Below are 15,833 nucleotides of genomic sequence, written 5' to 3'. Positions count from 1 at the left end.
GCAACGTGAGGAAGGTACAATAATGGATTGAAACACTCAACTAAAACTTTTTCTTTTACATTCTCAGAGTTGGTAACACTGGCTTTATCTAGCAATAATTTGATGTGTTTTATTTTGCCTTTTGTTCAGTCATTTTTCAGTCATGTCCAACTCTTTGCGACCCCACCTGAGGTTTTCTTGGCAAAGATACTACAGTGGTTTGTCATTTCCTTTTCCAGCTCATTTTACAAATGAGGAAACTGAGGCAAACAGGGTCAAGTGACTTGCCCAGGGTCACATGGTGTTTGAGGCAGGATTTGAACTTAGGTATTCCTGATTCTAGGCCCTGCACTCTAGCACACTAGCACCACCTAGTTGCCCTTTCTTTTGCCTATGAGAATGTAAATTGCATATATAATATGCAGAAATCACAAAGTCTGTCAGTAGTAGAACTAAGTATTTAATGTAATCTTCTGAAGATAGATCTACCAACATTTTGTTACCTTATGGAATCTTTTAAAAAATTCTTCCTCAGGTAAATTTATATATTAATTGTTTCCCTAAAACTGCAGATTTGGCAAGTTTTTTTTTCACTGGGCTCATTCTTTTTGGCTAGAAAGTAATTGTAATAATACTATACTTCCTTTTGTTAGGTTATCACAAATGGACATTAATACTTGTAATTATTTTTCACTAATTATTTTGCATATTAGTAATTAGTAAATTAGTAATTAGCAAAAACACGTATTAATGTGGTTATTTGGTACTTTCAAAGCATTTCCATTTTGCTTTAGCATTAATTAATGTAAAACTAACATAAAGTAAATGTATAGATGGTATTTTCAGAGATTTTGCTTTCCAATAAGACTAATCTCTATCTTTTTATTAAACCTCTTATTACTTCTTAGGGAACTTAAAGATTTGCATGTTGGACAAGAAGGAAATCACAACTATGAGGAGACAGTAATGTTTTAAATTTTTGGGAAGTGGGAATTCTCATTAATGTCTAGATAAGAGCTAATCTAAAAAAGAAAGGTATTTTCTTCTAAGAATAAAACATTTGTACAATGGTTGCTTTAATCCTAGGGTGTCAGTATTTTGTAGAGATTAGACTATATTGCGTGATGAAAGTCAATAAACATTTTTTTAAACATTTCTAAAATATTCTTTATTAAGATAGGTTTAACTCCCAGCATCTATAAAAATAAAATCACACAACAACTCAGCTTGGCCAAATGGGAAAAAGGCACAGATAATAAGTAGTGCTTATTATCAAATGTGACAAAAGGACTACAAATTTGGTTCTTTCTCTGGCATGATTTGTCTTAAGAGTTAAGAGTGCTGGGTTTGTGAATGGTAATTTGGAAGTTAATTGGCATCTGATGTGTTTTGGAGTCAGTTGTTTCTAGGTCACAGTGCACACCCCAAAATAAGGCAGATCTTTTCTTCATGGTTGGTACTAAGTAGTTGTTGGGGACATATATGTGCTAAGGCTTGGGTTGGGGTTCTGACCGACAGATCATCTGCTCTCAAACACCCCAACGAAGGTCTTTCCTTTGATCTTCTCCAGGGAACCTCATTGAATCCCAATCTCTTTTGTACTCAAAGTAACCTGGCTACTCGGTCAATCTTTCTCGGGTTTCGGCTTAGCCGATCCAGCTTTGGAAGGATGAATGATTTGGGTCGGTTAGAAACGATCAGATCTTGTTGGTAAGCTGGAAGTTTCATTGCTTTTCTTTGTAGGTGGCAGATGATTTCTTCCTGAGAAATGTCATAGTATGAATGTTGTGGGTACAACTTTTCTGAACTATCCATACCTTCAGCCTAACCCTCATTGTCTTCCTGGCAGGGCTGCAAATTCATTAATCTTCCCCTCAAGTATCAGAACTCCATGTCATTTTCTATACTAGACCCTGAATCACTTATAACAGACTCATTTGTAACCAGTACTTCATCATCTGGCTTCCTATGAAGCACTTTCCTCTTCATTACTGGCTTCTGGGCTATTTGGGAGGTGTCTGAGTCAGTCTCTGAAACTATAAGATCTTGTGAGCATCGAAGATGCATGGGTAGAGAAAGTGCCTTGCCCAGGTCAGGGATCATACTGGTTTGATCTGGCTTCTCTTATGGTATCACCTTCACCCTGCCTTGCCCAGATTTGGGTAAAGGCTATAGCAGCAGCTGCCATATAGTCTTCTGGATCTATAGCAGCCCATTTTTGCTTATCAGGCCCCATGAGTTTCTCCATTGCTTCTTCTATGTTGTAGGCATGGTTTTTTTTTTTTCCTGCCATTGAAATTACTTAAAGTGAGAGTTTCTTAGTTGTTTCTGAGCTTTGCTTCCAATGTGGAATATAACCATTGATTAAGTTCTTTCAATCAGTTTAGCCTTCTATTTTATCACCTTGAAGATGGAGCTGAATACTTGAGAGAAGACGTGGATCCAGGCCCTCAGAAATCTTCATTGGTTCCCAGCTGCTCTGTCCAGTAAGCAGCAACCAGCCTTCTTTAATATACATTTCTTAAATGTCTACTATGTGCCAGGCACTGTGCTAAGTGCTGAGGCTACAGAAAGAGCAAAAGGCAGTCCCTGCCCTCAAGGAGCTCACAATTTAATGAGGGAGACAACGCGCAAACAAATATGTACAAACAAGCTCTGTAAAGGGAAAAATTGGAAATAAGAAGGAAAAGGCACTCAAATTAAGAGGGATTGGGAAAGGCTTCCTGTTGAGGATGGAACTTTAGTTGGGCAGAGAATAAGGTGTGAAGGTTGGAAAGAGTGCTAAATTATGAAGGGCTTTTACTTGCAAACAGAAGATTTTGTGTTTGATCCTGGAGGCAATCAGGAGCCCTGGTGGTCATTGAGTAGGGGGCCTGGGGTGACATGATTGGACCGGCACTTTAGGAAAATCATTTTGGAGGCTGGATTGGAGTGGAGAGACAGTTGGGGCATGCACACTCACCAGTAGGCTATGACAGTAGTCCAAGAGTGAGGTGATGAGAGCCCTATACCAGGGTTGTTGCAGTATCAGAGGAGAGAAGGGGGCATATTCTAGAGATATTGCAAAAATGAAATCAACAGACCTTGGCAACAATTTGAATATGGGGCTAAAAGATAGTAGAGGATGTCAAGTGTCAAGGTATCAAGCCTGAGGGACTAGGAGGGTGGTAATCATCCTCTATAGTAAAAGGGATGGGGGTGGAGGAGAGTTCAGGAGAAAGATGAGTTCAGTTGTAGACAATGTTGAGTTTAAAATGTCTACTGTCAGTCAATAGTCAAACATTCATTAAGCCTCTATTTTTCACCTGGCTGCACTACTTTGGGACTTCTCCACATCCCCACCCCCCACCCCATTTCATCCCCTACCTATACTTTCCAGCTTCCTTTTGTATGTTATGTTCTCTCATTTGATCGTAAGCTCCTTGAAAATAAGAATTTTCTTTTTTCATATTTATATCCCCAGCACTTAGCGTAGTGCCTGGTGCTTAATAAATATCTATTACTTGATTAATGAGAAAGTGTAGAGGTAGACAAGAAGAGAATACAAAAGATGGATCACACAAAGACAACAAACAGTACAAACATTGTTAATATTTGTTTCTGGCACATACTTGGGCTCTTATCTCTTCTCTCTTTGGTGCCCAAGTGGACTTTTTGAGGTCATACCAACTACCTGTGACTTGGAGAACTAGAAAGAACAGAGTACACCTCTGGAACTCAACATGTGGAGTGCTAACATTACCTGAAAATTCCAGAATAGATAGTTTTGATTCATTTAGTACTTGTTCAAGGACAGTTTAAAGGAACCTGAACTTGGGACTTGAGGGTTCATCATACCACCTAATTTTTCAGATGAAAAAACTAAGGCTGACAAATATTGATATGCTTGGCTCTGCATTAGATTGGGTAAGTCTACTGGGAAATCTACAACTCCATAGGTACTACATTGGTTCTATCTTCCTTTCTCTCTCTCCTGCCTCTAACCCTAGGATGGTATACCATGGTATACCATGCTGTTCATGATGTATATAATCCCAATAAGTTGCATGCAAATTTAATTTCAATAGATCAAATCACATTTTAAATTCCCTAGTAGTCATCCCTGCTTAAAGGAAATGAACAAATAAAGATGGGGGTTATTGATTTACTCAACTTCCTACTTAAAGTAAGTGATAAGATTCCAAATTAATCAGCCTCATTACTAGACGTTAGGCAAAGAATCAAGGTTGGATGGGCTGAGGAAACTTGGCCTTGCCCAGGGGTCATCTATCGATTACCAAACTAGTTAAAACCACATTCCTTAGGTTGGAGCACAGGTGCCAATCTAACACACACCCTAGGAGCAAAGTAGGACTGAAGTGTGGCAGACCAGGGAGATAGTGAAGAGTCATCAGGCCCTCATCTCTCCTGGGTCCAAGTGGCTTTTTGAGGTCATGTCAATTACTTGCAGACTTAGAGAACTAGAAAGAACAGAGTACACCTCTAGAACCCAAGATGTGGAATGCTAAAATTACTAGGGATTATATATTTTTTTAATATCCTAAGAGGGGAAGGTAAGGAGGAAGGAGAAAAATTTAGAACTCCAAATCTTAAAAAAAAATGTTAAAATTATTTTTACACGTAATTGGCGAAAATATAAAATATTAAATTAGAAAAAAAGAAAAGCATAAATTGTATATGTGTGTATGTATGTATCTATCTAATCTATCTATCTCCTACAAGCATCTTAGAGCAGAAAACCTGAGATGAATGAAGCTTGAGCAAAGGCTGGCTCTTTCCCCAGCTTCCTGTGCCTTTCTATCCATGGCCGTAATCATCTGTTGTTTCATTCCAGATAGGCATAAATGTAAAGTTGGGGATTTTCCTAACTGAAGGTTTAAAGCTATTGTAACAACTCAGAACTTTGGTCTATTAAAATAAACTCCCTAAAACTGAAAAGCAGGGAACCATCTCGACCTGGGGAGCTATTGCCTTCGGTGCTTAAAGGAAGCTAATTATTGCCATGGGGTGTTACAAATATAACCCTTTCCTTAGTGATCTGCTTTGCAAAGTCACCTATTTGGACCTGGGTTTTCTTAAACCGAAGTACACTACACAGAGTTGGCTTTTCAAGAGGCCTCTGTGTAATTCCAGGCACCTCCGCCAGGGGCCGCCGCCGCTCCCCTATGACACAGCAACAATAGGGACCGCTCTGCTCCGCCAGACTCTGCGTGTGGATGGGGCTTCCTCTTCGCGCTGTGGGGTCGGCGGAATGAGCCGGGGGTGGGGAGGCGAAAGAAGCGAGAGAGAGGAGAGGGAGGAGGGAGACCCGGAGAGGGGGAGGGATGATGGGCGGCCGCTGAAGCCAATCGGTCTCAGAGAAGCGCCGGTAGAGCGTCAGTACAAACCCAATCAGCACGAAGAGCGGAAGGAAGGTGGGGCAATAAGAGATTTCCGGCCGGGCCGGCAGCTGCAGAGGAGGAAGAGCGAGTCGTAGTACCTGCTTCACCCGCGGTCTGCACCCTAGGCCTCAGGTGAGAGGTGACGGCTCCCGGAGGCCCGAGGCCCAGCCCGACACGAAATCCAGAGCCGGGGTCCGGGCCGGTCGGGGAGGCGGGCTGTGGAGAGGACGGTTTGGGCGGGCGGGGGCTGGTGACGGCGGCCGGGTGGGGGAGGTGGGGGCCAGGAGGATCTCCCCCGGGCGGGGGCGGGGGCGGGGGGCGAGGGCGGGGAGGGACGCGCAGAAGTCGAAGTGGTCGTGGCTGAGCCTCGGGTGGCGAAGGTCTGGGATGGGAGGTCAAGGCCAGATGTGGGGCTGGGGGCGCGGAGTGGCCGCTTGGAGGAGGAGGAGGAGGAGCTTTGGGGGAGGGACTGAGGAGGGCTCCCCTCGGCTTCCACCCGACTCCGGCACCCTCGCATGCCCCGCCTGACTGGCCTCCCCATTACAGTTTTCGTCGTATCTTCAGCAGCCCCCCCACCCCCCGCCCCAAATAAAGCACCTCCTCTTCCACTCTTTTGCTTGTGCTTTCGTCCAGTAATGCAGCGTTTCTCTTGGGCACTAGGGACCCTTTTCCCCAAAGTATCCCTTTCCGCCTGTGTCCTGTCAGTGCTTGTCTGTATTGTCCCGGCACCTAGTGCCGGTCCGGCGGGGAGCCTGGACGGGCAGGCATGTTGCCCCAGCCTTTGAGAAGGAGGAAGATCACTTGAATGAATAGTCCCTTTGGCAGGAGGAATCTGTGTTTTAGTGTGGTCTTGAATCCCCGTCTTTTCCCAACTACTGGTTGACTGTGGACCTTCAAAGGAATAGTTTCATCAATAGAAGTCCCTTCTCAAACCCCTTGCCTTCCTCTCCTCAGAAGAAAGAAAGTTTATGCAAGTGAAACTGGGTCCCCTCAGTTTATCTAGTTGCAGAAACAAGGCACTCTTTGGTGGGCAACTTTTTCTTAAAAAAAAAATATCGAGACTTTGTGAGAAAAAAAGTTTAAGCATAATTCATTCAGTAAACATTTATTTGACACTGCTAGATATTGGGGATAGAAAAAAATATTTTCTTTCTTCAAGGAACTTAACTTTTACTGAAATTCTCAATGGAACAGCAAGTTGCAAAGTATTTTTCTTTTTTTTTTTTCTTAAATGGTTTTTTAAAAGCATAGAGTAGCATGGTGCTATAGGAAAGAGTGCTATATTTGGAGTTAGAGAACCCCAGTTTGATTCCAATCCCCATTTACTTTCCTGTGTCAGTTAACCTCTGTGGGCTTTAATTTCTTCATTTGTAAAATTGGTGACATGGGGGTGGGGGGAGTGGATTTGATTTGAGGTCCCTTTTAGCTATATAGCTGTGATCCCATGATCTCTTGAGGTTGGAATTTCATTAATATGATTCGGGCCCATACAAAAGCTGGTTGTTTTTGTTAAGATATTTCTGACCTCTTGATGTTCAAGTCTTTCTGTTGGTATTGAAGGTCACTGAAACTTGGGTGTTTGTTTTTCTGGGATATGTGAGAAAGGGTATGGTTTGGATGTGGACTGACCACTGCTTATTTTTCAACAAAATTGTTTAAGATGAGCTACTTCATACTCACCTTCACTCTGAGCTATGGTATTACCTGATATGGTTCAAAGGGACTAATTTTCAGTGCTGTTATTAATATTTAATATGTGGATTACATATTGGAGAAAATTTACAGTTAGGACAATATTGTATAGAAGAAATAAATATAGGGTATAAGTTTCTGTTTTTCCCATTTCAGAATGACTTCAGGTGCTTTGTTTCCAAGCCTAGTCCCAGGCTCCCGGGGCTCATCCAGCAAATACTTGGTGGAGTTTCGGGCAGGAAAAATGTCATTGAAAGGAACTACAGTTACCCCAGATAAACGGAAAGGGCTAGTATACATTCAGCAAACTGATGATTCCCTCATTCATTTCTGTTGGAAGGATAGGACTTCTGGTAATGTAGAAGATGTAAGTAAATTCAGTAATTTTTCAGTTAAAAGTGAAGAAATTTGGTTTTAATACTTTCTTTAAAAAGTGTTTTTATTATATCTTTTTAAACATTGAAATGTCTTTTTAAAAAATTTGGTAGCACTTGTTTGTAGTTTGAACTATGTAACCTCTTCAAATCATTCAAACACTTTGTTTCTCCATGAGGATTGTATTAGAGTACCTCTAAGGACCTGTCCAACTCTAAATCTCTGATCCTATGATCTGTAATGTCTGAAAATAAATTTAGATCTGGCTCTGTAACAGTCAGCAAAATCAATTGCTGTTAATTACTTTACATTTAGCCATGACACTTTTTTGTGTGTGTGTGTGTGATTTTTGCTTTTTGGTGGGGCAGTTGGGATTAAGTGACTTGCCCAGGGTGACATAGCTAGTAAATGTGAAGTGTCTGAGGCCAGATTTGATCTCGGGTCCTTCTGACTCCAAGGCTGGAGCTCTATCCACTGTACCACCTAGCTGCCCCTGATGAGACATCTTAAGAGGTGGTTTCAGCAGCATCTTTTCAGAGTGGGTTAGAAAATAGATTTCTTCTGATCTTTCAATAATCTTTTACCTATCTTTTGTCCAGGACTTAATTATTTTTCCTGATGACTGTGAATTTAAGCGAGTACCTCAGTGCACTACTGGTAGAGTATATGTACTGAAGTTCAAGGCAGGATCAAAGCGACTCTTCTTTTGGATGCAGGTTAGTGAAATTTTTGACTTCACCTTTTTCACCAAACCCCAATTTTCATTTGAGTTCTTTAAACCATGGATTCAGTTATATATGTATGGGTTGATCATCTTTTCCCCCTCCTCCTCAACAAAATGATTTGGTCTATTGGTTCCTTGTCATGAACATTCTGTAGGGCTTTACTGTGTACACAGCATAAATGTTTATGTTGATAGTCAGGATTTCCCTTGTGGAAATAACATAAAAAGAAGATAAAGCCAAGTGAGGAGTACAAGAAAGATGGTAATTGTTCAGTGCAAAGATATTTTGGATCTTGGTCCTTTTGAAGTATTATGTTAATGACCCCAGTTCTCCTTCTCCAGGAGCCTAAGACTGAGAAGGATGAAGAACATTGCAGGAAAGTAAATGAATATTTGAATAATCCACCTATGCCAGGAGCTTTGGGTGCAAGCGGAAGTGGAGGCCATGAACTTTCAGCACTTGGAGGTAGTTACTCCTTTTCCAGTTTAACTGTCAGTAGGAAACCTTTTCAAAATGCCCTAGACTCTCAACACTGTGGGGCAGGTTTTTTGGATTTGTTTGTTTGTTCTGTTAAAAGTGGGCGTAGATTGAGAGACAGGCAACATGGTATGCTGGGCTGACCACTGTACTTGGAGTTAGCAAAGGCTTAGGCTTCATTCCTGCCTCCCACCCTCAATAGTTGTATAATCGAAGGCAAGTCACTTAACATCTTTCATCCTTAGTTTCCTCACTGGTTTGTTATGAACATCAAATGGAAAAATGTAGGTACAGTTAAAGTGCTCTGCAAAGCTCGCATAAATGTCAGTTATTTATCAACTTTTTGATGGCACTACTAGTACTGAGAGTCTGGATAGATTTATGATCTCCCTTTTCAATATAGTGTTTACATCCTGCTTACAAAAACTATCATAGGTAATGTCTCTGTTTAATAGGATTTTAAAGTTTTAGCCAGTGAACTGCTAATGTCAAGTCACATTAGATGAATTCAAAATAAGTCTGGACATCTCTGGGGACTTATTGTAGTAGGATTTCAAAGATAGTAACTTAAGGTTCTTCACTTTAGTTAAGCTGTCAGTTATAATTGTTCTTGAGCAATTTGCTTTTTACTGGGAAATGTTAAATATTTATAAACCACATACTTATTTTGCTGTTGATAGAAATCTGTTAGTGAGAAGGTGGTGTGGTATAGTTATTTCTCAAACTTTGTTTGTGTAGGACTTAAAGATTGTGTACTAAAAAGTTCTTAATCAAAATTGGTCTTTGAGTTTGGTTTGGTGTGGTGTGTCTAAAGTGTTTTTGTTTTTCAGGTGAAGGTGGTTTGCAGAGCCTTCTGGGTAATATGAGTCATAACCAGCTCATGCAACTTATTGGACCAACTGGCTTGGGAGGACTTGGTAAGATTTCAGATTCCTGATCTGAAGGGAGGTGCTTCTTCATTTCAGTTAAGCCTTCAGTCTTAATTGTTTCTGAAATGTGTATAGACCATATACTCATTTTGCTGTTGCTGTTGTTGTCGGTATGGTGTAGTTAAGACTACTGAATCTGAATTCAGAAAACCTAGATTTGGATCCTAGATTTCCCACTTCACATTTATGTGATCTTAGGCAAGCCCCTTCATGTCACTGGGCCTGTTTTCCTCATTTATGAAAAGAAAGGGTTGGACTAGATTATCTGAGTTCCTGTTAGGTGTAAAATGTTGAATGATTTGAGGGTTAGAATATATTTTCCCTCATATACTGCAAGCTACCTGCTTGCTATGTAGAATATATAGAATATATAGAAACTCACTTACTTGAGCTTTCTAGTGGCCACAAGTGGGGAACCACTTCTATTTGATGAGAAGCAAATCTGAGTCTGCCTAGCCAGATGGAGGTCTTCATCCTAAAAGCCCTTTTTCTATCAAGTTTGGCTTTTTTGTCCAACATCACAACATTTCAAACTTTGGTTTCAGTTTTATTTACACTTTTAAAATAGCAGGAAGCCCTCGACCCCATGCACATGTATACATGTATGCAATTTGCAATGATAATTGATTTTTATCTTTTCATTAGAGGCAACCACCTTGAGACCTCAACTGGGAACACTGCTCTGACTTAGTTTCACTTTCTTTGTGTGTACCCAAAGTCCCTTTATGTCTTTAAAAATATTCCATAGTTCACTCTGATTTTATCCTTAATCAGATTTAATGGAATTCATAGACTCATAGATTAAGAATTGGAAGGGGCCTTAAATGTCATCTAGTCTAACCCTTTCATTTAACAGATGAGGAAACCGAGGCCCAAAGAGAGGAAGTGACTTGTCCAAGGTCACACAGGTTACACAGGTAAGTGAGAGAGCTAGGATTTAGAACTTGAGTCTTTTGACTGACTCTCAAGTCTACCATTTGAATAAATTGCATAAAGTACAGTTGCTCTTCAGATTTCTCATAAGAAAACAAGATTGAGAGATGATGTGAGGCTAATTTCCACTGAGAATCGTGGCCTATTTTGGATAGCACTGTCCCTTTTCTACTATTCATGTTGGGAAAATTCTGTCAAATGACAGTAGCTCAGGACAGGATATTGTATAAACCAGAGGTATTTCACTTTTCTTCCGTTGAGAAGCCTGGGATATCACACATCTTGCTCTTGATCACAAATCTGCAGTTACCATGTGTAGATTTTCCCCCAAATCAGTCCTGACAGAAATTGTCATTGAATGCCAATGTTAAGGGAGAAGCTGCACCTGCCATTTTTGAACTAACACTTGTTTCCTCACTGTAGGTGGGCTTGGTGCACTGACAGGTCCTGGTCTGGCTAGCTTACTTGGGAGTGGAGGGCCTCCAACAAGCAGCTCTTCATCGAGGTGAGGCTTTGCCGGCAGTCTTTGTTTTTTGGTTCTGTATCTTGTGCACTCAGACTTTAGAAAATTACCCCAGGTGTGCAGTGCCACAGGCACTTGGAAGTCTAGCCTTAAAACATAGATCAGGGAGTGAATGTTTGCACTGCAGAAGGTTTCACGGGTACTTTAGTACATAGGATCTCCCTTGATGTACTTAAAATGAGATTACTTTTTCCCATTACTCCTCAGTTCTGCTTTAAAGCAAGAAATCAGCATATTACTTATTAATGATGCTATTTCTGCTTTCAGCTCCCGGAGCCAGTCAGCTTCTGTAACCCCATCTTCCACCTCTTCTTCCGCTCGTGCTACACCAGCACCCAGTGCTCAAGCAATTGCCTCTGCAACTAGTCCAAGCCCTGCACCGAGTTCAGGTAATGGAACCAGCACAGCAACAAGCCCAACCCAGCCCATTCAACTGAGTGACCTTCAGAACATTTTAGCTACTATGAATGTGCCATCTGGGGCAGGAGGCGGACAGCAAGGTAAACGTTTTTTCGTTGACTGAAAGCTGTTGGGGTAAAGGTGCCTGCTACTTCCCTGTTCTCTTTCAAGGGGATTGGGAAGGCATGCCCTTAGTGAAAGTGTTCTCTATGGCACTGTTGGTTTGCATATCACCCTGGAAAAGGCTAATGTTGCCAATAAATGCTGAGCTTGAGACTTTTCTGCCAAGCAGAATGGAACCGTTGGCAAGAAGCAGGAGCCAATGAAGAGATCTCTCTTCTCTCAGGAAGCTTCACTGGGTGATTTGGCTGCTTGTAGTCTTGAAATCTGACACTCCATTCCCCAGTAAGCAGCAAATAGTAAATGCCAAAGAACTTATAGTTTTGTTGTTATATCCTAGTTGACTTGGCCAGTGTACTAACTCCAGAGATTATGGCTCCTATTCTGGCCAATGCTGAAGTCCAAGAGCGGTTGCTGCCTTATCTTCCCTCTGGAGAATCTCTTCCACAGACTGCAGAAGAGATTCAGAACACACTGACCTCTCCTCAGTTTCAGCAGGTAGGAATATGGTCATCAACTTCTACTTCTGTTTGCCAGCTAGCTAAGCTTAAAATTTATGTCACATTTCCTAGCCATCGTCCCATACGATGGTGGAACTCCCTTTCCTCTCCCTCTTCTTTCTCTTTTGAGTCGAAAGAAATTTTATGATGTGCTGTACCCATTTGGAGATTTTGTCACATGTGATTCACTAGCTTAGGCCTCCCTCCTGTGGGTCTTTAGGCATTCTCTCTTGTCTCCTAGGTTACATTACATAAGTGTTCAGAAACAGTGGCTCCCTCCACTGTCAGACAGAGCTTGGTGCTAGCTGGTGCAGTTTCAGTATCTTGTACATAGGAGATATTTGATTAATTTCCTTGGAGAGCTGGGCTTAGGTATATGCCCAGGAAAAAATTGGAGTTTAATAGTAGAAAAAACCAGAAAGTTTTAGTCATTTTTCATGAATGCTCTTCATTTACAGGCATTAAGTATGTTCAGTGCTGCCTTAGCCTCAGGACAGCTTGGCCCACTTATGAGTCAGTTTGGTTTACCAACTGAAGCTGTAGATGCGGCAAATAAGGGTGGTAAGTACCTTTTTTGCTTCCCTTCAATGAAATATTTGTTCAAGATTTTAAGAATTCTTATGTAACAGTTAAAATTTTTTTTTTACAGCCTAAATTATGTAATGATTTGTTTAGAAACATTTCTCCTGGGTAAGAATGTTCAGAGAACACTTCATTTTGGCACATCTGACAAAGTTTGATTTGCTTAATGGAGCAAATTGTAATCTTTCTTCAGCCTAATTTGTGTGGGTTTTAAAGAAAAATTGTTGTAGTCTTGCTAGGTTTGCAGATTTTTTAAAAAATCTGCACTTTTCATTTTAATTCCCTTTTGTCATAGCAACTTGGCTGATTATTAAAGTGTTCCTAGGGGGCAAGACTGATGATAATATCTTTTTAATGATATTTTAGATGTCGAAGCATTTGCCAAAGCCATGCAGAACAATGCCAAGTCAGACCAAAAGGAAGGAGATGCAAAGGACAAGAAAGACGAAGAGGAAGATATGAGTTTAGATTAAATTATTTGCTGTCTTTTAAGATATTGGAAATTCTTAGTAATTAAGTGACTGCAGTAGTGTCACTAGTTTATTGCATACACTCATGCCTACATTCAGCCTACAAAATAAAGGACTTTTCTTTTATCTGCCAACTCTAGTTTTTGTGTGTGCCAGAAATAGAAGGAGTGATTACCAAATGCCCTTTGCCTGGTCTTCAGATACAAATTGTCTGTGAGGAAATACTTTGTGAGCTCATGGAGAGCTGGAGCTGAGTGCCAGAATGTTGGTCATGGACATCCTGTTAGTGTCTGCAGGCAGGGCTGGAACCTTGCTTGACAAGTTTTCCCTGGGTGACATCTGGTAAATTACATATACCACATGAAAGCTGCAAGTGGGTCAGCTTTCCAGAGCAAATAAACTGTTTTTCCAGATGTGGCTCCATCACTTTGATTTGAAGCAAATCTCCCTAAATGTACTGATTAAAAAAAAAAAAGTTATCCTGGGTGCTTCAGATGCATCTAGAGACTGACAGCTTGGTTGTTTAAAGAGATTTTTCAGAATCTCCAAAACAAGGAGCAGACTTATAAATTAAAAATAGCCCAAGGTGTGTGTGTGGTGAAATTAAGCCAGAGACTGGTTGCTTGGACAAAGCCCCTAGCTTAGTATCAGGGCTGATGCTGCCATCAAGCCCTCTCTGACCAAGTGGACAGGATTTTTTCCATTTCATTTCACTAATCAGTATTCAAAGTAAGCTTTTTTATTTATTATTATTTTTGCTTTCAAAAGTATGTACCAGTGATTTACAAAGCTTTCATTCTACATTGAAAAAGGGTGAAAAAGGTCATAATGAAATTCGTTGAAAGATAATAAAAGATTAACCCATTTTATAATATTTACCCAATCATATAAAAAACATAATTTATAAATCATTTCCAGACATAAGATTTCATCCCCCGTACATCTAGATATATACACACAAATATATATATATGCATATGTATATTAAAAAAACATATGTAAATGTGTAAGTGCACAAAATGAGCTAGGTGGACAGAAGAAGCATTTTGTCATTGGATCTGTACTACAATCACAAGAATCAGTGAATGTGACCCTGAAAGGAAGGAAGAGGGTTGGAAGCATAGAATGGGAATAAATATATGGACTCAAAGCACTTTATGGGGATCAGTTAAGGGAATGAGAGATGTTTAACCTGGAGAAGACTCAGTGATGCAGGGACATGATCACTATCTTCAAGTATTTGAAGGGCTGTCATGTGGGAGATTAGATTTTTTTTATTTGGCCCAAGGGAGCAGAACTAGAGTCAGTGGCTAACAGTTGCAGGGAGGGAGATTTAGGCTTAATGTAAGAAAAAAATCTTCCTAAGGAGTAGAGCTATTCAAAAACGGAACGAGAGGTAGTGAGTTCTCCATCCCTAGAATCTTTAAGCAGAAGCTGGATGGATGGTCTCAGGGATGTTGCAGGGGGAGAGAGGGAATTTCTGCTTTGGTGTGGGGTGGACTGGATTCCCTCTGGAGGTCCCTTCCAGCTTTGAGATTCTGTGAATGGTGGGCAAACCAGCAGCATGACTGGAGTACCACTTTTTCTTAGCACCATCTCAGGCCCAGAAATGTGTAGCCCCACTTTTGGTTCTTCATTTATAGAAGATATGTTGAATTTACTTGCTTACACATAATGAGTTGTAAAGTGTCTAATGCTTAAGTCAGTTATCCAAATTTCCTCATGGGGTGAAAAATACTGAAAAGATGATGGAGTCCAGAGTCTGCCAATACTTACTAACCAGAGAGAGGGGCCAGAGGGGCTCTATGCAGCAGGGCAGCTTTAATCTGCTATGTGTCTGGGCCATTTATTTACATGACTGGGCAGCCACTTGCACCCACTGACCCTTCGATAATGCCAGTGCGTGTCAGGTTGATAGGGCGACGGTTTGCCACAAGATTCCTTATACAGCCGTAGTAACCAGGTAGGGATGACGGTGGAACCATGGTCTTTGAAGTCTCTGTGGGATGGAGGAGGGGAAGGCAGGGGAGGGGGTGACAAGAAGTCAACAGAAAACAACAGTTAAGCCTGGAAGTAAATTAAGCAGCCCTATCTATACTCCCTACCCTTACTCCCAATTTCACCCAACCCATGTTCCATTAAAGCAAGGGTTCTTATCCTGGGTTTAGGGCATATGCGTCTGTGTGTGATATTTTAGGTAACTATTTCAATATAATTGGTCTCCTTTGTAATCCTATGTATTTTATGCATTTAAAAACATTCTGAGAAGGGATCCATGTGCTTCACCAGACTGCCAGTGTGTCCCTAACACTAAGAGGCTGTCAGCTGTTGGTCCTTAGGTGAGAGTACTGGAAGTGATAGAAGAGGTATTTTTACTAGGAGAACATTTGATTTTTGGATATGGAGAAGAAAGGTTAAGAGGGACTTTGCTATACTATAAAAAATCATAGGGAACATAGGCAGCCCTCTCTTGTCTGTTTTATTCCACTTGCTAAGCTGATACTCCAAACATCTCACTGTGCCAAACTCAGCACTGCGAGAAGAATCTGAAGAAAGGTATGGAAGCATTGATGACATCCATACAGGGACAGCAGGATTGTTGTATTTTAACAGCTGACATTTATAGAGTGCTTTCAGTTTTTTGTTTTTTTTTTTTTTAAAAGCAGTTGGGGTTAAGTGACTTGCCCAGGGTCACACAGCTGGTAAGTGTCTGAGGTCGTATTTGAACTCAGGTCCTCTTGACTCCAG

The 15,833-nt window shown here is 41.0% G+C and overlaps 2 protein-coding genes and 1 pseudogene across 3 annotated transcripts in view; 1 reads left to right on the top strand and 2 right to left on the bottom strand.

The window, feature by feature from the left end:
* Positions 1-1,304: 1,304 nt before the first annotated feature.
* Positions 1,305-2,272, bottom strand: LOC114034594 (annotated as a pseudogene).
* A 3,115-nt stretch (positions 2,273-5,387) lies between these two features.
* Positions 5,388-13,219, top strand: ADRM1 (adhesion regulating molecule 1). 2 transcript variants are annotated; one of them, XM_027853393.1, is made up of 10 exons: positions 5,388-5,492; positions 7,209-7,419; positions 8,027-8,143; positions 8,494-8,617; positions 9,460-9,546; positions 10,915-10,996; positions 11,282-11,403; positions 11,874-12,031; positions 12,492-12,594; positions 12,982-13,219. In XM_027853393.1, exons 2-10 carry the CDS (start codon positions 7,210-7,212, stop codon positions 13,086-13,088), a joined length of 1,110 nt encoding a protein of 369 aa, XP_027709194.1. In that variant the 5' UTR covers positions 5,388-5,492; position 7,209; the 3' UTR covers positions 13,089-13,219. The 2 variants fall into 2 exon arrangements, with proteins under 2 accessions (XP_027709194.1, XP_027709190.1); XM_027853389.1 differs by having other exon boundaries at positions 11,282-11,514.
* Positions 13,220-13,848: 629 nt separating this feature from the next.
* The window catches only part of LAMA5 (laminin subunit alpha 5), a 119,667-nt gene continuing 117,682 nt past the window's right edge, over positions 13,849-15,833 (bottom strand). The window contains exon 80 of the mRNA XM_027850165.1: positions 13,849-15,084. Within this exon, the coding sequence (XP_027705966.1) occupies positions 14,936-15,084 (149 nt within the window). The 3' untranslated portion in view covers positions 13,849-14,935. The remainder of the gene's footprint in view (positions 15,085-15,833) is intronic.

This window comes from Vombatus ursinus, unplaced genomic scaffold, assembly GCF_900497805.2.
Source record: "Vombatus ursinus unplaced genomic scaffold, bare-nosed wombat genome assembly UNPS02000580.1, whole genome shotgun sequence".
NCBI classification, from domain to species: Eukaryota; Metazoa; Chordata; class Mammalia; order Diprotodontia; family Vombatidae; genus Vombatus; species Vombatus ursinus.
This window is presented reverse-complemented; position numbering and strand designations above follow the sequence as displayed.